Genomic DNA, 23,748 nt, shown 5'->3' with positions numbered 1-23,748 from the left:
CTAATGGTGCAGCTGGGTCTTCTACGTTGTCCCCCATGTCTGGTTCGAATTGTTCAGTTGTTTGTTGTTGTTTGTGTTTCCGGTTGGCCCGATTCAAGGCCTTGAAAACTTTCTCGGGATCTGATGCTTCAAACACTTCACCAGTTCTCGATGAGTTTCTAGGCATGCACCTGTACAACCAAGTCAACAAACATTAAAATTTTAATGTATAGATTGGGTATAGAGAAAACTGACTACACTAAGAATTTTTGTATTTCTTTCAATTGTAATTAATAACACCGTTAGTTCCCCGGCAACGGTGCCAAAATTTGATCACGCCCAACTATGCCTTATAAAAAAGGACACGCGGACGTTGCAAATATAATCTGAGTATTTCGCTCAGAGTCGAACCCACAAGGAATTAACCTATCAATTACTCTTGTTAGACTCACTAAATTCTACGTAATCAACTTCTCAAACGTTATGAATAACAATTGAGGATATTTCTACTAACTATGAATGACTGCAATTAAGTAAACAAAGACTGACTATGATTAAGTTGTAAACAATTAAGAGAAGGATCTAAGGTTATGATTTCTCCTATTGATGAAATCCCTTCCGGTTATGTTTCACATAGATTCACCTAATCGTCTCTATCAATCGTGAGCACTCTTATTACCGTAAATCTCTCCCGAGTAATCACGACAATTTACTAGACGCACTCTCCCGAGTTATGCTAGTTGGCTTTGTTTATTACAGCTCACTTTAGATTGCACTCAAGGCTTTATTATCCCTAACCCCGCCTTTAAACCCTCGGTTATTGATCCTTCATATACTTTGGGAGTGTGTTGTTCAACAATTACCTAAATATGCACTTTCTCCCGAGTTATGCACAATAAATGGGCACAGCTAATTGAGGATCCTATCAATTAACTACTACAAGAACGTAGTTGAATAAATAGAGATTAAGCTGGGCAAACTATATTAACATAACAAGAAGTTCATCCTTCAATAGGTTCCATCAAAACCCTAGACTAGGGAATTAGCTACTCATAACAAAACAAGATAACACTACTAAATGGTTCATAATGTGTAATTGCAAAAAATAAAAGGAGATAGAAAAACTCTAATGTTTGGTTGATCTTCTCACACTTGTTCTTGCCTCCAAAGTACTCTAAAAACAAGCTTAATCCTTTCTTGGGCGAGCTTCTTGAGTTTATAAGAGTTTGGAATAAGTTTTCCCCGAGTTACACTTTGGTTCCAAAAGTCTTGGCAATTGCACAGTTCACCGCGACTGCGGTGAGGGCCAAACATTCTGCCTCGCATTAGTTGCATGTCGCGGTCGCGGTGGATTCCACCCCAGTCCATTTTTTGCTTCTTTCCGCTCGGGTGCTTCTTGATTGGACGTTTTCTTCACATTATTGACTCCAAAACACTCCATAATTCTTCCTAACTTGGATTAGTCCCTGCGAAGCAAAAGAACACCAATTAGAGCATTTTGTTATCATTTCGCCTATAAATCAACAATAAAGCATGGTATAATTAAGGTGTAAATATCGTCTATATAGCCTAATATCAGTCGACACCGCTTACAAGAAATCCTACGTATGCCCATGGTCCCTTTGCTTTGTTTTCTTGTTATTTTGTTGTTGCTAATGCTTGTGCTACTGCATTACATTTAGTAGCGCAAATTTATCAGAAACAATCTCTCTACCTACTAGGTATGAATAAGGTCTGAGTTCCTAGTTGGATTGTTAAATTGAGATGTACTAGTATTATTAATCAGATTACTTGAAGTTCGTTCTAAGTATTAACAGATGCACATACGGTCACCAATAAGTCAATTTTGGTTTGCTATGAAATTTTTATCAATTTGGTTTTAGTAATCAGTCAAGACATTATATTGAACATCTTGTATATCTATCTATACACTCCATTGGCAACATATGGATAAATCTTATCAATTGCTTGATATTCTGTTAAATTTGCGCTACTAAATGTAATGCCACAGCTTGCTAACACATCCACGATTTAATGAAATTCAATTTTTTTCTTTTTACAAATTATGAATGCGGTAGAGGGTAAACTACTAAACTCAACAGATCCAATCATAGACCAAAAGTACCAAGAACAGTTAACCTTCTTATCTCTTCTGAATTCAAGAATGCAGTTACGTGGATTACTAAAACCATTACGAAAGAACCGAGGGCTTCAGCTTTACTCCTCGTTGTCGCCGTTTTGCTCTGCTTCAGCAGCCATCAACTCATCAAACTTCTCTGTCTTTCCCATCACTACTTCAATCTACAGAAAGAAAAACCAAAGATATCTAGTGAAACATTAAAAGGAAAATGCTTTTGCCACATTGATGGTGAAAAACCAAGAGGTGGTTAAGGCTGGAGAAAACTTCATATGATTAAAAATGAAGCTTCATAGATATAAGATGTCTAATAAATTAAAGAATAACAACTTAGAAAAGGTGGCAAGAAAACTGGCTGAAATGCTATATTCTCTCAATTCCAACTGCTGCTCGAAGAAATCACCAACTTTTTTTCAACAGAAAGGATTAGCACAGCAAGCACAACCCAATGAGCAAAACAACGAAAATACATATGAAAGCAGGCAGAGTAAATATAACAATTCAGTCAGGTTCAGGTATGCACAGGCTAGTTGGTGAGCATGAAAGTTAACGTAACCACCCATACCCTACCATTCTTGAGTTTGAGAACGAAGTTGGCATGATATCTCAGCTGAAAAAACACAGCTAAATGAGCTTATCAGCACCAGACTCGTCTTTTAACACTTAACAAGGTATATGCTACCATTATACAGAAGATCTGAGTTTCTTTTTCTTTTGTACTTGGAGAGAATCTGAGTTCTGAAATTGAGTAAAATTTCCACAACAATGATTGACCAGTTTTACATAATGAGCTTTAGTACTTAAGAACCATTGAATAAGTATAGAATGCATCCGTTAACACCTAGATATAATGCGTCTCAAATATACCTTTGCTTTCGGTATTGGCCGTGCTCCTGGCTCATCCCTCATGTCCACAGTAAGTGTCCTGATCTCTGCAGAAAGTGCATTGTCCAAGTTCAGATCTGGATGCAAAAAGCCTACTAAAAAAGAGGGAATCAAGTAGGAGAAGCCTCACTCTTCTCAACAGCAAATCCATTATTTTTTAGAATTTCAGCAACAGTCACCACTGTTGAAATAGCTGCATGCATAGATAGGAAATATTGTGAATCCATTTAAGAACTATAAGACGAGCCAATCCTAACAAGTAATGACAGTATGACATAACAAATAAGTATGGCCCCACACAACAAGAAAGCATTAAGTGTTAAACTGTTTCACTGATCGTAATCATCTTCTTTCTTGAACTCAAACATAATTTTCAAGCACTCTGCTCTTAGAGATACTATGAGGTTTCCCCAACTAAGAGTTGATACTGAACCGTGCCAAATATACTCGACGACTCCAATCCAAGACAAAAATCATGACACTTTCTCGGTCAAAATTTACAACTTCAAAATCGTTCCTAGGATATCAGATTGCAGCACAGGAGAAATCGTATGCTTCTAATGATCACTGACCTCCATAACCCAGGTTGTAATGTTATGACTCAAATGTTTGCCATGTCAGCTTTATACACAATAAGGGTGAAAATACTAAGACATTTACTTATCGAACTTGCAAAAATCATATAATACAAGTGTAGTTCAGAAAGTTAGACAACAGTCAACATGAAAATGAATAGTTTCATTGGATGAGCTAGATGCAAGAGTAGCCAACAGAACTCTAAAAAATTCAGCTACGGAGAATTACGCACCCCCCCCCCCCCAAAAAAAAAAAAGAAAATGAATGAATGTATAAATAAAAGAAAACTATGATGTCCAATTACAAGCAAGAACCAGAGCTACATATAGGGAAATGAGGTACTGTAGGATTTACCCATTCCAAGAGCAGAGAGTTCCACTTCATTGTACTGCTGCATATACCTCTGAAGGAAAAATCAAAAATATTTCAGAAACTAGGCAATATTAATACCAACAAAAAGAGCAGAACATACTTTAAAACCAGTGTTATCAAAGGCGAAAAGCGCAAAAAAGCTCTAAGGTCTATTGGGGCTTTTACCGCAAAGTGCAAATAAAGCGTAGGCTTTAATAAAAAAAGGCACAACCGGCGAAAAGTAAAAATATGTATACGTAGTCCAAGACCAATAACTATAAGCATGAATAACAAATATATGGACAAAAAAAATTGAAATTTTTTTGGTCCATAAAGTGAAATATCAATTGTTCAGTATCACCTTTTCGAGATTACACTCATTGGCAAGGAAAAGTATGCCTTAGAGCTTGATGTGACACTGAAGCCCTCCCAAAGCGAGGCGAAGCGCTCAACATGTTTTGAGCCTCGCTTTAGGGCTTAAGCGCGCTTTAAGCGTGCCTTTGACAACACTGCGCGGGTCTTAAGGAGCTTTTGTGGTTGAACCCAAACACTTTGATGAGCTAACCAATGAAAAAAGGAAGAAATTAAAATAAAATAAAATAATTGAAAGGTAGAAACATCTTAAACAATGGGACTGTTGAAAAATTGCAGGCTTCTTGGGAGTGAATTATGTAAAGCAAACCCTCTGTGACTCAGTTCTCTCGCACAGCTATGTTCTTGATTTCTCAGGTCGTGGAAAAACCAGAACAGACTGCTAAAATTTGCATCGTGTTCTTTTTCTGGCATATGTTTATCCAAATACAGAACAGCATTTCTTGCCTCAAATTAACCTAATCATCAATCACATACAATCCAGTTTCCAGCATAAAAAATCTGAGACATTGCTATAGATTACAAGTTGTAGTTCTTCGCCAGAATTGTCACACATCTCTGCCCAGGAAAACATGAAAACAACAAGGATACCTCAATCCCAGACAACTAGGGATCGGCTATATCAATCCTCACTAACTACGTTACTTTATTTGAACTAATCTCACGCTAATATTATGCAAATATAAATAAAAGGTATTAGAAGTTCTGTATATTATCTAAAAGTATACCAACTCCTAGAAAGCATAATACCTACTCCCTCTGTTCCAGTTTATGTGAACCTATTTCCCTTTTGGTCCGTTCCAAAAAGAATGACCCCTTTCTAAATTTGGTAACAATTTAGCTTAAATTTACAATTCTACCATTAATGGGAAGCTTTTTTAACCACACAAATACTCTGGGACCCTTTTTGACCTGTTTAGGACCACAAATTCCAAAAGACTTTATTTTTTCTCAAGCACCGTGCCCAGTCAAACAGATTCACATAAATTGGAACGGAGGGAGTACAATAAAAGTGCTAGTGTTAAAACATATTCCCAACTAATATGTATCGTCTATATGGATAATTTTTTGCATGAAAACATGAAGAGAAAAAAAGAGAGGAGAATGGACTAAATATTTTCCGATTTTCTCCCACAAGCACATTGTCTTCAAATTGGATATGGAAAAAGAACAGAAAAGCAAATAAACCAATCCCATTAAAAACATCTAACTGTCAGACTCAAAACCCAGGATTTGGTATTTAACATGCCTACAGACTATCCTAAATTAGACAAAATCCTATCAATTGTCTCAATAAGTATTAGAAAAAAACTAACCACAACCCAGCATACATTAAAGGGAACCAAATTACTAAATAATAATCTACACTTTAATTCTTCTATCAGAAACAAGCGAATATCTGGAATACCCATTTTGCAAACAAACAACTATTAAAAAAAATTTAAACAAAAAAAAAAAAGAACCTTGGCGAGGTTAACATAGAAGAAAAGGGATCTTTTGGTGTTGGAGACTTGAATTCGATTCTTCTTTTGGTTTTGAATCTCAGAAACGCTCATGTTATTCACTCCCTCTGTGATTCCTTCCATTGCTGCTGCTGCTTCTTCAAAAACCCTAATTCCAACCTCCTCTCTTCTCTCTCTTCCGTTCCTCCAAATTGGAAAAATAAATCTACTACCGAAGGGTTTTGTGACAAGTGCAAAACAAACGACGACGTATTACGTAATTCCTTTTGCCATGTGTGTAACCCTTATTGTTCTTAGGAAAATCAATTTGGCCCTCCAATGTTTAGCAAAAATCAAATTGTTCCAAGATTAGATAAGAAAATATAACTGTGGTCCCTTATGTATAGTGGTGGCAAAATGGTTAAAAGAAAATAGTTATTCACTCATATTATCCATTAAAAATGGGTTGGATAATGAACTTTTTAAAAATCGAAAAAGGGCTTAAACTACCCCTATTATTTACTAAATGGTTTACAAATACCTTCCGTCCATCTATTCGTCTGAAAAAGCACACGACGTTATCTAGATACCTAAAATTACCCCTCATTTTAACGGCAGCAGATGTGGGCCCCACTTTTAATGCGTTGGCAATATTTTATTGGGCCACGTGGCTTCTAATTTCACTTCATACATATGGGTATAATACATATGGGTATAATATACCCACCCCATTTGTTTGACCCGCCCCATCTATTTGACCCGCCTCATTATTTTCTTTTTTTCTTTACTATTTTTCTCTTTCTTTCTTAGCACTTGACTGAACGAGGATTATGACCGGAAATCCCAAACCAAAGAACTTGCCAAAGACCTCGCTTGACTTGGCTCCTTGAAATCTAACTCAAAAATCAACCACCAATGGTGTAGAAAGTGAGTTTTCAAATCTTGTTTTGAAGAAAGTCGAGGGTTTGATTTTGATAGTGATGCGTTTTTGGGTGTTGTTGTGACTGTTTCACTGGAGAAAACTGGCTGGAAGAAATTGAAGCCTACCAAATTCTCTTAAACATAGGCTCAAGTGGAAGGAGAGCGCATACAAGCTACTCATCTTAGAAGTTCGTGAGATTGTACTCTCTTTTTTTCTCTTCCTATTCTACTAGTTTTTTGACTAAATTTTTTAAAGAACTTTAATTGGTTCAAAATCAAGAAGTAAGTTGGACAGTAGTGTGATTCGGCTAAGTTAGTTAGGGTTTGGCGAATGGCTTCTACTCCTAATCCAGAAACAGATGAATCAGCTAAATCTGTCTCCTCACCGTACTCATGTATCTATCCTTTGGGTTCTTATGTTAAAATCAGTTGCATCTTCCTTAATTAACCAATTGAAATTTGCAGGCAGAAAAGCGTATATAAAGATCCCGATGATGGGCGTCAGCGTTTCTTGCTGGAATTGGAATTTGTTCAATACCTCGCTAACCCAACTTACATTCACTGTATGCATTAAAATGCATTTTGTTTCAATAGGACAAGTAAAATTTCTGGAAGTTTTTGGGTGGTGTTGTGGCTGCCATTTTTATTGATTTTCTTTTCAAGGCAGGTAAAAGAAGAAGGGGGAATCTGGTGGGTGGGACTAGGTGTGTTGAGAGATAATGAAAATGAGAAAAGAAAAAAGAAAGAATTTAATGGGGCGGGTTAAACAAATGGGATAGGTATATTATACCCATATGTATGAAGTGAAATTAGAAGCCACGTGGCCTAATAAAATATTGCCAACGCATTAAAAGTGGGGCCCACATCTGCTGTCGTTATAGGGGTAATTTTAGGTATATAAATAACGTCGCGTGCTTTTTCGAACGAATAGGTAGACGGAGGGTATTTGTAAACCATTTAGTAAATAATAGGGGTAGTATAGGCCCTTTTCCGTTTAAAAATGAATCAAATACGGATAAGAACCATATTATCTATTTAGAAAATGGATCAAATATGGATAAGAACCATATTATCCACTTAGAAAATGGATAACTAATGAGTTTAACTTTTACATTTGTAAAGCCTAAAATTGGGGGATTCTTCAAGTTTAGGAGACTAGGAATTTTCTCAAAAATGATCATCTCAAGAAGTCATGGATTATATGAATATTCATATTATCCGCCGGTTAGCCCGTTTTTATCCATATTAAATATGAGTCGGGTCGAATATTTATCTATTTTTACATTATCCATTTTTTACCATCCCATATCCGAGCCCCCGTTTGCTACCCCTACTTATGTATGAGGGTGGGTTTAAAACTCTTGGATGTACTCCTGATAGTTTTAGTTCTTTAAGACAATTGAAAGTGAGCATTTTTTGTCCCCGCTAAATATTTAATAGACTCAGGGTGTGTTTGGTATGAAATATTTTCTTGAAAAATATTTTTTCTAGAAAATGAGCAGATTTATCACTTATTTTCTCATGTTTGGTTGGTGAGTGCAAATTTATTTCTAAAAAATATTTTTTAGTGCTTAGTCAGTGAGTAGAAGATATTTTTTTGAAAAATATATAATTTATGAGGTGGGGTGGGGTAGGGGTGGGATAGTGGGGGTTGGTGGGTTGGGGTAATGGTGTGGGGTGGGTAGGTATTACAGCCCATGATTTCGTACATAAGAGTACGTCGTAAGACAATTGATGCAAGATCAGAAATGGGATCATTTTTGAAAGTACATAAAGTAAGCTAATCATGTTACCTTGGAGATTACAAATATTTAAGATCATGAATAACAAATACCAAGAGGGTTGGAAAGCTTAGAAGCTAAACGAAAAATAAGTTTCATCGAAAGTCGATAAGTTTGGAATATTATAATATGCACTTTGGGGTGAGACTAGGGTTCTTCACATGATAAGTAGGTTATGTTATGAGTTATTTTAGTCGTATAATAGTCTTGTGTTATGTTTTGAAGTCAAGCGAGTTGTGGAACAAAAGTTGGCAAAGGTTATCACAAGTTACATTTATAATGTGCTGAAACTTAGGTCAAATGTAGCAGAGCTTTTCTCCTAATATACTTGGAATTACAGGATGATCTACATATCAAATTGAAGATCTATGAGTCTAGTTTCTAAACCATTAAATTGTTCGTCGATACGACATCGGAGTAGAGAGATATTTGCATTTTCACAAGACTGCACAAACAGCTCCCAATGGGACCCACTTAGGCCGTGGTCGACCTACTTCACTTTAAAAATAATTTGGACGACCTTTATTTTTCTTTTTTTTTACCCAAACTTGTCCCTGCACTCCTCCTAACCCCCTAAACAGATACCATAAGGATTTGAAGTGATTACACCATATTTCAACATCAAAAGTTAGTTCTAGTGAAGAACAACACCTCTCTGAGGTTGTGTTGTCATTGAGGATAATTATGGGCTGTATTTGGCTGAAATTTCAAGTTGTTCTATTAGATAAGGTGAGAATAACAGCCTGCTAATTGTGTTTAAGCTTGGTTGGTTAAGTTGTTAGGATGATAAACTATAAGATAATACCTGGATTAGCTTGAGATGTTATTGTTCTTGATGGGGACTTTAAATGGCCAGGAATTATCGAAAATAAGTTGTCTATGATATTGTTAGTATGATTATGTTGGCTTACATATCAATCTTGTTGAGGAAATGGGTAACTAGAAAAGCAATGGCTATAATGCACTTGAAAGTTGTCCACAGTGATATTATCTTGTGTTAGGCTATTTCGGGTAACTTTGAAATTGAGTACAAGGTTGAAAATCCTTTAAAAATATTGGTTATTAAACTGGATATATTACTAAGGGATCGATTGGTAGGGTGTATAAAAATAGTGCGAAATAAGATGTATTAGTAATGTGTGGATTAGTAATGCATGGGTTAGTAATGCAAGCATTAGTTGTGCAGATATTATTTCTTATCTATTGTTTGGTGTGGTGTACTAAAATTATAATGCTTTGCATAATTTTTAAGAAAAATAATTATTTACAAAAATGTCCTCCATATTCTCTAGCTTTAAGGGACTTTAGGGACAGTTTTGTCTTTAACCATACTGTTGGCCCAAGAGCAAGTGAAGTTTTGAAGACTGACAAAAGAACTCAGACATGGACCAGGTCCATCTTGTGAAGCACGGTCATGATCAACTCAAACATGTGAGATACACGTGAAGGAGATAAATCTGACTTATCAAGAAGTAATATCTCCTGATCTAATCGAAAAGGTTGCATATTGGATAAGGAGAGAATGACTCCTTACATGAAGAGAACACAGTTTAGGAAGAGGATAATGTTAGAGTATGAGATCAACTTGAACTCTTCTATGATAGAAGAGTAGCATCTGTATCCCAGTCAATCTCTAATTACTAACCCATTAAATATCAGTTTTGTTCTCTTTTACAGGTAATGCACATAAGCAGAAGTTAAACTTAAATTGAGAGCAAAAGAGCAAGGCGATTTTGCAAGCAATTTATGTGTGATTCAAGCGTGCAATCCTGAAGCTACTTGAACAAGATAGAAGAACCAGTTCCAAGTGTCTATCTTTTATTCTAGTTCAACTATAGTAGGTGATTTTACATTGTACCTTTCAGCTTTCATAGAAGCAATTGTATTAGGTACCTATAGTGTTCAAGTTAGAGTTAACTTGAAGTTGTCGCAACAGTTGAGGTTGTGTGCCACAACGGGATTAGAGTTAATTCTTAGGTTTACAAAGAGTTTTGTAAATGCTGTCTTGGCTCAGTGATTTTAGTGGAAGCTTGGAAAAATCCTACTAAGTAGTAGGTAGTAGTTTTTTCACCTTTTGAGCCAGGTGTTTTCCACGTAAAAATCTCTATGTTCTTTATTTTCTTTACTTATTATTCCGCAAATAGTAGTAGTTGGAACACATAGAAGAACCGGGTCCTTCTATAGTTCAGTTAAGCAAAAATTGGGTACCACACAAATCACCCCCCTCCCCTCTTATGTGGTATTGAAGTCTAAAACATCACATACTAATGCATGCATTAATAGCCTTGGTATTACTAATGTCATGGTTTTCTATGCATTACTTATACATAGGATAATACCAAGTATGATGTATAACTAATATAAATATTAGTTATACACAGGTTGAAAAAATATACCAAACAAGGTATTAATAATGCATAGAGCTAGTGCTTGCATTATTTTTTCTAATACCTCCTACCAAACGACCCCTAAGTTCAAGAATAAATGATAATGGGGTTGAAGGGTGCTAAAGGGATTCAATTTGAGCTTGTCGCTCATCATGATATGTTGATGACTTGTTAATGAAATATTTTGTACTCTATTGTTGATGTTGCTCTTATTATATTGCTCTGCTTGTTGTTGTTTGTATATGGTATTGGAGGAGACCCTTGTTACCGGGGAGATGCTGTCCAAATTTATATAAACGAGCTACTAGTTTAAGTTGCGGACTTAGCCTTTACTTAACACTGATTTTGAATCTCCTTATACAATGGTAGATTGAGTTGAGTTGTTTGAAGAATTGCTTGAAAGGTATTAAGGACTCAACGGAGTTAAGGTATGCTAAGGCTATCCCTTCTTTCCTTTTGGCATGATCCATATGATAAAAATGAAATGAGCAAACGCGTAACTTTCATAAATGACTCTATTCATAGAAATACAAGAGGTGTTTATGTTCTTGATTCCCCATGTGTCCTATTATTATATCGTCTGTTCTTGGGTCTCAGAAAATACGTATGTTGATAAAGTTTATCCGAAGGCATAATGATCTTATGACATTCCGAGGGATCATATTGACTTACTTCATTATGCATTGCATTCATTTATATATGTACATTGACCCATGATCAGATGATATTATATACACGTATATTATATGTATATGAGGTATGGGGAAAGGTTATGGCATTATATATGCACCACCATCTGATAAGCTGGTATGCGTTAATGATTTCACCCACAGAGGCCGAGATGATATGATGGGATGCCTTCAGAGGCTTGATGATGTTATGTACGCATATACCTATGCATGGTATGACATTTATACACAAGCATGACATTATAAATATTTCATGACTCACAGTATTGTTCGGATTTACAGGTTAAGTCATTTACTCCATGTTTCTTTTATGTCCTTTATATACTACTTTTCATGCCTTACATACTTGGCATGTTATTCGTACTAACATCCCTTTTACCTGGGGATACTGCATTTCATGCCCCCAGGTCCCCAGAGACAGGATGAAAATCTTCCTAGTAGACTATCAGCTCAGCGGAAGTTGCTGGCATACTCCACTTGCTCCAGAGTTGCCTATTTGGTCGGTATGCTTTGGACATGTAATGATTGGTATGGCAGGTCCCTATCCCGACCTTTATGACGTTTATGTACTCTTAGAGGCTTGTAGACAAAGGTCATTTATATGGATACTTGTATGGCCTTGTCGACCTATAGTTTGAGTGTACAAATGATTATGTTGGCTTTATAGGCATGTATGTCACATGTATAAGTTTGTATATCATGTTGGGTCATCCTATGTCGAGTATTCCCTTATGTTTTATTCTAGTTATCTCATGAAGGCCCTTTTGGCCCACTTACCCATGATGGTATGATAATAAAGATATTACGTTGGTACTCGATTGAGTAAGGCACCGGGTGCCCGTCGCAGCCCTGCGGTTTGGATCATGACAGTGGCGTGGGGTGGGGGTAGGGCTTGGTGGTGGGGTGGGTGTTAGTGGGGAATAGGATGGGAAAAATAAGTTTATGAGAAAAATATTTTTCAAATTATTTTAGCCAACCAAACATTGAAAAATTCATACTAAACACGCCCTCGGGCTATTATATTTAATGAAAAGTGCAAAAAATTTATAAGAAACACCAAAAAGTCACATCAAATCGCATAAATAACAACACCAAAACTTTAGACAAACAATATAAATAGATCAAAAATGGCAAAAATTATACCTCAAATATTGCACCTAACACTAAAAATAAATCACAAATAGTAGATATTGCACGTCTAAATGCGAGTTCATGTTTAAAAAAATTACATTTTCTGTGGAATCTAAGAATAGCGTTTGTTAAATATTTATTAAAGACCAAAAGTGTTCATTTTTTAAAATAGATTTAAAGGACCAAACTATAAAGCCCCTTACAATTTTGTGCTAAAAGAGACTACTGACTGTTACCATATTACTTGGACATGATATTAACTGTCGGAGATGTATTAGAAGTGATTTAAGGTCTAAGGAGATCCCTAGAACCAAGCAAAGTTGGAAATTACATAATAGAAGAAAAATTCAAATGAGCTCACATAAATCCAATTTCAAACGAGCACAACTCTAAAAAGTTAAAAGTTCTATAATTAAAATTTCTCTTCCAAGATACATTTAAAGTTTCCGGAAATCGAAGCAACCATGCACGCAAGTTATGAATCATAAAATGAAGCTATTCATGGTCTCAAATCACAAAACGGAGTACTAGAACTCAACATTCTATCGGGTCGTTATAACAACCTGCACTCTTTCTACCCCCCTTTCCCCTCTTTTCTTTTGCAGCATGGAGATGAAATGACACGGGATTCGCAGCAACACACATACAATTCAGAAATAAGGAGATAAAAGTGACATTGGATTTCATGTACTCATAAATTATGATATCATCATCCTTTGAAGAAAGTGACAGCCTCAACGTAAACCAATACTGCACAATGACAACAAAATCAATACTAAAATTCTCCACCTAAGCTATATCACTTGCGCCTGAACATTTGAGACAATAAAAAATATATTAACAGAAGGCAAAAAATACAGAAGTGTCGCATGTCTTCCATCCATCACACTTCCTTCTGACAAACAGGACAATGGTACAGCATTACTATGAGGCCTTGCATGTGTTTTAGTGCCTTCAAAGTTCTTTAAAACTACATACAAAGCAACAACTGCTGCTTAACTTAATCAAATGACCATCAAACATCACTAGCAGTTGACGCCACATTGACCTTTTGCAGCATTTTGTGTGGCGTCAGATGTGAAGGGATCGATGCGCACCCAAAGCAATGAGAAAATAGACGCAAGAAGAACGGACCAGACAATAACGATGGTAGGTGTACGATTCTGCCGTCCCAAAAGACCTTTGAGGAAAGGGTACAAGTGGACGATGACCCAAATGGCGAAGAAGAGCCTTCCAAATAGAGGTCCCCAAGACTGATACCCACTGTTTATGGCATATGAAACACCAGCCACAATTCCTACCATGTTCAAGATAAGGACTGTAGTTGGAGGAATGATGAGAGATGTCCATTTGAACACATAAAGCTCTGCAAATTCTCCATCCTCATCAGATGCCTTTGACGTGACTGTGAAGTTTGTGTCAATCCCTGCAAGCACTTTTAGTAGACCTTGGAAGACGGCAAACAAGTGAGCCGATGTACCACCAATAACCCAGAACTGTTCATTTCTCCACCAGTCTTCAATGCTCACACCACTCCACCTAAGCTCCAGTATACCAGTTGCAAAAATGGAAAGGAAGAGAAGAATGAACCACATGCTAGCATAGTTGCTTATCTGCCGGGGGTACATAGAACAGGTGCGTTAATACAGAATTTGAAGGACAAATATGTGAATAAACATACAATGACGGAAAGAAAAGATCAAGCTGACTGCATGACAGGAAGCCAGGTGAAGTTAAATTATCTATGGACCAGATTGATCACAACTAATTAAATGTGTACGCATCACTTGAGGGGGCAAAATTCCACCAGAGGGGGGTAAAAGAGACCTTGAACAATGGCACCTTATTCTCTTTCTCTCTCAAGAGAAACAAGATCAAGTTTGATTGACAAGATTTTAATCACCTGGCCCACAATTTACAGTTGATTGACCCTAGGTCTTAATCACCTTGCTCTACAACTAAAAGTCATTTCCATTTGGTATCCAAATGAATCCAGACAATGACTGTAACTCGGAAGAAATCGTCACTAAGAAAACAAATCATAAATTGACGAGCTTTGCACAACCTACCGCAACCCTCCTATATTTGGTCTTGGGAATGGCAATGTGAGCAAGCTCACATCGGCGGAATTTAAGAAGACAAATAAACGTTTAAATTAGTCACAATTAGGGGTGGCAAATGGGCGGGTCGGGTTGGATTTGGACGGGTCAAAAAAGGGTAATGCAAAAAACGTATTAAATTATCCATATTTAATACGGATAAAAAACGGGTTAATTGGGGGATATATTGATATCCATGGTATCTTGAATATTATCACTTTTGGAAAAATTTCTAGTCTCCCAAACTTGAGGAACCCCCAATTTGAAGCTTTACAAATGTAAAAGCTAAACCCATTAGTTATCCATTTTCTAAGTGGACAATATGGTACTTTATCCATATTTGACTCGTTTTTCAATAGTTCATTATCCGACTCATTTTTTAATGGATAATATGGGTGGATAACTGTTTTCTTTTAACCATTTTGCCACCACTAGTCACAATTCAAGAGAAGCTTAGAAGGCGGCGAGAAAGAGAAATAATTGTATTAATTTTTGACTCATCATTAGGTCAATAGACTTTGTCTATTTGCAAAGCTAGTACATTCAGCCCTTTTTAATAGGATTAGTGAAATATAAACTGTCATGTTAGGACTAGTCATTACTTCACTCAGCTATTTTTGATACAACTATCAGAAAGAAATAGAAGTGTAAAGCAAAAGTGGAACTTTTCACTTACCTCAGGAACAATAAATTTCCCAGTTAGAAGACAGATGGCAGGAAGAATGCAATAAGCAAGCAAAGGTAGTGATGTGATGGGATAAACAATAGTGTTGATATATGCTATTCTCTCCAGAAGCTTCAATTTCCCATTGTAGCCATACCATATAGGGCAATGCCTACTCAGCAGAATTTCAACAGATCCTAAGGCCCACCGAAGTACCTGGTTTAAACGATCAGAAAGATTGATGGGTGCAGACCCTTTAAATGCTGGCCGAGGAGGCATGCAATAGATTGAAATCCATCCTCGCGCATGCATCTTAAACCCGGTAAGAATATCTTCAGTAACAGATCCATAAATCCATCCAATCTAATAGAAAAGATCAAAGCTCAATCAATGAAAAAAATCAATAGATTTGAGCATATCATATTAAAATAAAGCAAATAAATCGAGGTACCTCTTTGCCCCATTCAGTCTTGTCCTCGTACCCACAGCTAATAACATGGATTGCTTCTTTCAAAAGAGTTGCAGGATTGGTAGAAGGAGGAATGCCTCCATATTCCATAAAGGTAGCAGCAACAAATACCGGAGATGAACCAAAACGTTTTTCTAAGCTCTTCTGTGACATTAACAGTGATTTTTCATCATCGTATCCTGAGATGAAATGCAATATCAACAAAAAGCGTCACGATGAATTTATTCATGCATTTAGCAGCATGAGCTAAGAGATAGGTACAACAAATTGAGGACTGGAGTTGGAATATTGGCCAACTTAACCACAAACAACAGAGCTGACAAGAATTAGAGATTTGGATAGTAAAGCAACGAATGGAGGACATCATGAAAAGGTAGCCCGGTGCACAAAGCATGCCACATTCACGCAGGGTCGGGGGAATGGCCCCACCCCAGAGGGTGTGATATAGACAACCTACCCCTAATGCAAGTATTAGTGGCTACTTCCACGGCTAGAGACCGTGACCTATAGTCACACGGAGACAACTTTACCGTTGCTCCAAGGCTCCCCTTCATAGAAAGGTCAAATTTGATACCCCGTAAACAGTGCTATACATTGTGGAAAAGAACTTTAGGATACAAGAAAAGAGGTTAAAATCTTAAATGTTTCCCCATTTCCCTTTTTCTTTGGGTATGGTTAAGTAGTTAGAAGCTTCAGAACCATGTCACATACATTTAATTGAGTAGGATTCGAGTAAGGAAAAAGATTTCCAAGTGATTGGACAAGTTGTAATGACATACCTTCCACACCCTCTTCTATGTCTTCCATGTTGAAAATTGGGATAGTAGATTCTGTTCTTTTTGCTGCCCTCTTCTTATCAATGTACTTCTTGTTTCCATTCCTTCCCTTCTTCCGTGAGCCACAACAGCTCTTCACAATGATGTTCGGCTCCAAATCAGCCTCACTTAATACAGGATCATACCCATATAATGCTTGCCTGTTAAAACAACATCCAGTTCCCACATACATTGGACCCTGAAGACCATCCAACCCTTTCAAGTTGATCTACGAAAGGACATCATAAAGTGAGCATTCTGGCAACCATAACAAGTAAGAACAACATAGTGAACATGTAAAAGAGACCTACATCAAAGAAGACAATATTCCGGTTAGCATATCGATCATGCAAGTCAATGCCATCAAACCGTTGAGGGAACTGAACATAGCATGTCTTCCTTCCATAAGCAGGATCCATGAAGAAACACATAGCTTCTTTAAGTGCTTTGCTGTTGTTGAAGTAGTGATCACAATCAACATTCAAAATATATGCTCCATTGGTAAGAACAGCAGAAACTCTGATCTGAAGAAAAACAAAATGGTGCATGAGTGAAAAACCTTCAAACTCTAAACTAAATTGTTATAAGGATTGCAACATGATCACACTATGCGATATGACGTATTACTCCTCTAGAAACCATGTAGATTATTATATTCAAGCTGTGAACCAAATAGTTTGCTAAATAAAGTTTGTAAATAATTCTCATAAGTTGATTACCAAAGCATTCATAGCTCCGGCTTTCTTGTGGTGTTGAAAACCTGGGCGCTTCTCACGAGAAACATAAACCAGACGAGGAAGTTCATTACCATCTATATCAAGGCCTCCACTGTGACCCAAAAAGACCTGCAAGGAGCATGAGCTTCAATCAATTAGGACAACGAAGGAAGGTGCATGAGCTTCAATCAATTAGGACAACGAAGGAAGGAGCATGAGCTTCAATAAATCCGAAATGTCAAACAGTACCTGGATCATTCCTGGATGATCCCTAGAGTTATTTCCAGGCCAAGGGGTTCCATCTTGCATTGTCCAGCCTTCTTCAGGCATTTTTTGTGCTTTCGCAACAAGTGCATTGATCCGAATTTTGAACTCTTCATATTCTCTCTGCAAAGTCAAGATTTTCAGACTTGAAGGTTTGCTTGTAATCAATATTCAAATAATCAATAAAATAATTTCTCTACAGCACCTTGGACTCCAGCTTCTTACAACCACAAAAACCATAGTGTAAAATATAAATCTAGAACGTTGGGCTCAAGCAAATGTGAAAGTACACACTAATTACTAAATTACCAAATACTTAAATCTCATTCCCTACCTTCATTGCCCTGCGCTCTTTCACAAAAGAAGGCTGAATCTTGTCCTTTAAATAATCTATCTTTTGAGCGAAATAAAACTCAGGGGCCCGAGGCTCAATATTGAACTTCTTGCAGAACGGAACCCATTTCCTTGCAAACTCTGCAGTCTCAGAAAGTGCTTCAAAAGTTAGCATTGCTGAACCATCATCTGAAACATAACATGAGACCTTGTCGACCGGGTAATCCACAGCAAGGATGGACAACACGGTATTCGCGGTAATCAGAGGAGGTTCTTTCATGGGATCCACTGTACTAACGAAAACATCAATAGGTACTAACTGTGAAGGTTCTCCTTCTCTATCATATCTGACAAAACAAGAAAGAACATATTAGATGTAAATGAAATCTAGATAAGGATCGGCAACCTCATGCTGATACAATTTTCACCACAAGAGAATTTTACCTCAAAGCCAGCCTGTCAAGGTATGTCTCACGATTGATGGGTGACCATTTTGGAAACTGATCCAGAAGCCAGGATAACGCAAACCAAACTTCACAGATGACCGAGACTAGCCACAAAGGATAGGCATCGTTCACTGGATGAGTTAGACGGTATTGCATGAAAAAGCCCAAGATAATTAACCGCAGTATGATTACAACACGGTATGGCGTAAGGTGGGATGAAGGAATTGGCACCACACGACTAAGAGGTTGACGAGCATCATCAGCCCTGTCCAAGGTGTAACCAGCAAATCGTCACATATTTGATTATCTTACTTCTTGCCAGCAAATATTTTACAATGGTGAAACAACAGGATAATAAGCTTAGATGCAGTGTTGTTAAAGGCGCGCTTAAAGTGCGCTTAAGCCCTAAAGCGACGCTCAAAACATATTGAGCGCTTCGCCTCGCTTTGTGGATGCTTCAGTGTTGTGTCAAGGCTCTAAGACATACTTTTCCTTGTCAATGAGTCTAATCCCGAAAAGGTGATACTGACCAATTGATATTTCACTTTATGGACAAATTTTTTTTGTCCATATATTTGTTATTCATGCTTATAGTTATTGGTCTTTATCGTCTCTTGTTGCTTTCTTGAGCCGAGGGTCTCCTGGAAACAGCCTTCTGCCCTTTGGGGTAGGGGTAAGGTCTGCGTACATATTACCCTCCCCAGACCCCACTTGTGGGATTATACTGGGCCGTTGTTGTTGTTGCTTATAGTTATTGGTCTTGGACTACGTATACATATTTTTACTTTTTCTCCAGTTGTGCCTTTTTTCATTAAAGCCCACGCGTTATTTGCACTTTGCGGTTAAAGCTCCAATAGACCTTAGAGCTTTTGTTGCGCTTTTCGCCTTTGATAACACTGCTTAGATGCCCATGAGAAATTCACTAATCAATAAGAAGTTGCTTTGGGTGAATTAAAAGGAAAAGTGTAAAACTGTTATCTTTCTCTTTCCAAACTAATAAGTGCATGCAAGAAATTGATAGAGAGAGCAACAAAGTTGCATAATTAATGGATACTCCAAAAAAACAATAATTTAAATCTTTCTGGGGAAAAGCTAAATTTAAAACACTTTTCTCTCATTATTAAGTTATTAGATAAGATACTCACATTTGCAATTCTTCTCCATTTGATCCTGTCCCTTCAATGTCTCCCCCCTTCCCTTCTGTGTATCTATGGTTCATGTGAGTCATATTCTTCTCCTGTTTTATTTTCCAACCTTCTACCCTCTCCTTCCAATCAACACTTCCGAGCCCATAAGAGTTCAAATCCTTTGAGGGGTCCACGATCCTTACAGGAACTGGAAAAACATGTAATAGTTTCAGAAGAAAAAAGAATGATAGGATTTCATCAAATGGAGACATTGAAACAAGTTGTACCTGGCAATCTAGGATCAACATAAGGCAACGATGCTTGCTTGTCTCCTGGACCCAGGGGTCCTGACATACTTCTTACAGATTGTGTGTCTGGTGTGGCACTCGGAATCTCACCAGATACCTAACATCATCAGATATGTTCTCTTAAGTTCAATAAATTTTTAACGTTAAGTTCAATAAATCGAATAAATTCATAAATAAAAGAAAACAAAGAAAGAAATTTACAACACACTTGCCCACAGATCGTGTGTCTGGTGTGGCATCTCACAAAATACCTAAGATCAATTACGTTTTGAGAAGTTCAATAAACTCATAAAACAAAACAAAGAAAAGATTATGACATAAAAAGGCATTTCCCTAGTCCAATAAGATTTTGAAGTTTCAAATAAAGGAATTACAGACATAAAAGGCATTTCCTTTGAAGGAAATCCAAAGGCATTTCCTTCATTTAGTAAGAGAAGTGTAAAACAAAAAGTGGCTTTCACGGGACACAATCTTTACATGAGGGAGAATAATTTAACAGAGTCAGAACAACTAGTCCTTTTCATTCCTTTGCAGTAACAGTTTTTTAAAGTATTAATTCCTGATAACTTCAAAGAAATAATCATACAAACTTCATAAAAAAAATGCACAAGTATTAAAGAAAGACCAAGCTAAAAAATAAGGATAGTTGTACATTTTTGGTTCCTACCATAATCAAAAGGAAATAAACGAAGCTTCTAGTGTTTGCTTCAGTAGATATTTCACAGCAAAGCAGTTGCAGATAAATTATTTGAGTATAGATCTTTGTATTTAGTTAGCCTTTTCGACAAAAATGAAAGATGTACAACATGGATGGCCCTTTGGAGTTCCTTCACACTCTACAGGATCTATAGGATACTCTGTTATTTTTAATAACCGCACTTTATACGTATCAGCACTCTCTATTGCTGTATCAATAAAACCTTGTTATTTATCATAGAAAAACGAAGAAGGAAAAAAAAATTGTTCACGGGCCATTTTTAAAAAACAAAATTCATGAGCCAACAGAACAATGATACAAGTAATGTACAAGCCCCTGATGTATGGTGGATGATGAAGATAAAAAATTAGGCATAGATTCAAAAGCAGAATCTGAAAACAATATTTTTTGAGATTCTGATAGAAGCTACCATGCACAGGACTAATATTTTTTGAGAGCCTTATTTAACTTCAGTACATAATATTAGGAGGGAAATGCAACCTAGCCACCAGAGCAAGTGAAGCAACATTACTTCATCAAAACTAAAAGGTGTAACTGAACAGTGACCTTGATAGCTTCAAGAGTTGTAGCGTCATTTACCATATTAAGACATATTTGAAGTATAGTAACATAATGTACAATCATGAAGGACGAGATAAGCAAATTTTGTCACTTACAGACTGCCCATTTGTGAGAAGAGGGATTGGGTGCTGAGGGTCGTGTCTGGAGGATGAAGACAACGAAACATCTTCTCCCTGCCACTGGCGTCTGGCCTTGCTATTGCCTTGCGCATAATTGAACTCATTGTCGATGTCATCAACATCATCTTCATCATCATCTCCATCCACTCGTGGACACCCTAATATTTGCACAACCAATTAGCTAATGTTCATCTTAGATACAGAAATAATAACTCAAATGAAGCAGGAAAAGAATCTTAGACAACTTATTCAGGAAATCTCACCCTTATGTCTCTTGTATCTTGTCTTGCACTGGGGACATGATTGATTTCCATCTTTGCGTTCATACTCGTAACAAGACCGGCAAACAGGAAATGCGCACTCATTACAAGCAACAAAGACATCACCAATGGCATTCAATCCGACAGTATCGCCACAAATTTGGCAAATCTGACTGTTCAGAGGCTTAATGGGTTTCGGCTGCATTCACAACAATCAATTAGAACAAACAGGAATGCAATGAATTGAACAATAAGTGCCCACAAACCTACTGAAGTTTCAATTGTACATTAATTGAATTCAGAGGCTGATTTTGGAAGGACAGTATTCGCAATCAAGTATTAATCAGATTCAACCATTTGGTGATCAGTGTTGTATCAAGTAACCTAAAACTAAGGATAAAGCATGCCTATCTTTCTCCAAAGTTTGCCTTTTTTTTCCAGAGAAAATTATGTTGAAACATATAAAAATTGACAGCAAAAAGGTGAAAACCAATGAGATCTATCCTAGCAATGTCGGGACACATTTAGTACACCTTAAATGATCAAAATTGCAACAAAATCAGATCAAGCTCAACTATGAAAATACCCTATTAAACAACTACTAAACTCGAAAATACATCAATCTCCAACTGAATCACATAAAATCCTGATATTGACCTATAGCTCAGTCTACACTTGAACCAAGACTCAATGTGTAACCAAATTCAAGCAAATTTGCGAATTTAGATTCTCAAGAAAACAAATCTGAACACTGGCCCAACACCAACAATGTTTCACTGTTACTTCATCAAAAAGAAAACTAATCTGAACACTTAAAATTCAAGATGATCAACTTCTCTATCCCAATTCAGCTCAACGATCCCAACCTTTTACAATATCTCACTGCTACACACTCACACATTAGATCTGAACACCACATTCAATTGAAATTTATTAGAATATCAGGAACTGAAAAAGCAGAAGGAAAGATCCTAACTCCCACTATTACACATTTACACATTAGATCTAAACGCCACATTAGACTAAAAAGAGAATAAAGAAACATGCTTTTAACTGAAAATATCAAAAGGGTAGTTTCCAAAAGCATACCCCACTATCAGAGTCATGGCGAATTCGAACCAATTCATTCCTCTTGTGTGATCCAGCAACCATTCCTGCACTTGCCTCCATTTCTCTCTAACTTCTGGGGGGTTTAATACATGAAAGATCAAGGGGAAATGGAAAAGGATATTTGGGTATGACAGTCAGCTATGAAGCAGCGGAGCATTTCTTTGCTTCTCTGCCAATCAACTGGTCATCACTGCTTGTGATATACACTTACTACGCTTTCTGTTTTATTTATTTTTTCCGGAAATTAGTTTTTGTTGGAAGTCTTGATTTTTGTATTACATTATTATGAGGATTTTTAACCGCCTTGACCGGTTCCCTTGAGCCGCCGGGTATTTTAGCTACAGCGACCATACATTTCCAAATTCATTTTAAAAATTTTTATTTGGGTGAATTTGACATTAGTTTTTAAAATATATTTTTTTTAAAAAAAAAAAACCATGAAACATGATTTATAATCACAAGTTCTAAAAATTATCACAAATGCCTAATAGTACCCTCATCAATGATATTGATTATATTATTACAAACCATAGTCCTAAACATAAATAAATTTGGTATAAAATTATTATTTTTATAATAAACTACATAATACACTATCATATGACGACAAAGAAGACGAAGCAACACTGTTATAAAATAATAAATGATGGGCTCGACTGTTAGATCTTGACTGGCTGGGAAAGCAAACAAGGTAAAAAGAGGAAAAGAAAAAGAAAAGTTAACTTTCTGTTTACCGTTTCACTAGGAAAAAGAAGTTTGTGAATGTTTAATATTATTGAGTAAAAATCAGAAAACCAGTATTGCACTAGTACATCTTTAATTCACTATTTTAATATTTTATTTGAAGTTCAAATACTGAATCTCATCATTTTCATTAGAAAGAATTAAAAGAAAATATACATAACTTTACACCATAATAAAAAATGACCTATGTTTTAAAGTTTTACCCTATCTAATCCATATTGTACATATTGTTTTCACTCTCTCTTCTTCTCACATCTTCTACCTATGCTTTAAGGGGCAAAATATTTTCTGCTTCTTCCCCTGTGTCACCTGGTTACAGTGTAAGAAAATTGAAAAGTAGAAGT

The 23,748-nt window shown here is 36.6% G+C and overlaps 2 protein-coding genes across 2 annotated transcripts; both read right to left on the bottom strand.

The window, feature by feature from the left end:
* Nucleotides 1–1,991: 1,991 nt before the first annotated feature.
* On the bottom strand, nucleotides 1,992–5,978 carry LOC107790030 (uncharacterized protein At2g34160). The gene is made up of 5 exons (XM_016611927.2): nucleotides 5,764–5,978; nucleotides 3,932–3,980; nucleotides 3,132–3,194; nucleotides 2,984–3,048; nucleotides 1,992–2,280 (listed from the first exon to the last, which is right to left on the bottom strand). The coding sequence occupies exons 1-5, from the start codon at nucleotides 5,884–5,886 to the stop codon at nucleotides 2,197–2,199; spliced, it is 384 nt and encodes a 127-aa protein (XP_016467413.1). The 5' UTR covers nucleotides 5,887–5,978; the 3' UTR covers nucleotides 1,992–2,196.
* A 7,330-nt stretch (nucleotides 5,979–13,308) lies between these two features.
* On the bottom strand, nucleotides 13,309–23,011 carry LOC107790031 (cellulose synthase A catalytic subunit 1 [UDP-forming]). Its single transcript, XM_016611928.2, has 14 exons — nucleotides 22,640–23,011; nucleotides 21,554–21,749; nucleotides 21,267–21,448; nucleotides 19,872–19,989; nucleotides 19,603–19,792; nucleotides 18,456–18,722; nucleotides 18,013–18,358; nucleotides 17,664–17,801; nucleotides 17,418–17,543; nucleotides 17,010–17,222; nucleotides 16,663–16,927; nucleotides 15,866–16,062; nucleotides 15,427–15,777; nucleotides 13,309–14,264 (listed from the first exon to the last, which is right to left on the bottom strand). Exons 1-14 carry the CDS (start codon nucleotides 22,718–22,720, stop codon nucleotides 13,677–13,679), a joined length of 3,258 nt encoding a protein of 1,085 aa, XP_016467414.2. The 5' UTR covers nucleotides 22,721–23,011; the 3' UTR covers nucleotides 13,309–13,676.
* Between the last annotated feature and the right edge of the window lie 737 nt (nucleotides 23,012–23,748).

Source organism: Nicotiana tabacum, chromosome 3 (assembly GCF_000715075.1).
Source record: "Nicotiana tabacum cultivar K326 chromosome 3, ASM71507v2, whole genome shotgun sequence".
Lineage (NCBI taxonomy): Eukaryota > Viridiplantae > Streptophyta > Magnoliopsida > Solanales > Solanaceae > Nicotiana > Nicotiana tabacum.
The sequence above is the reverse complement of the archived record's forward strand: the minus strand, read 5'-3'. Positions and strand labels throughout refer to the sequence as shown.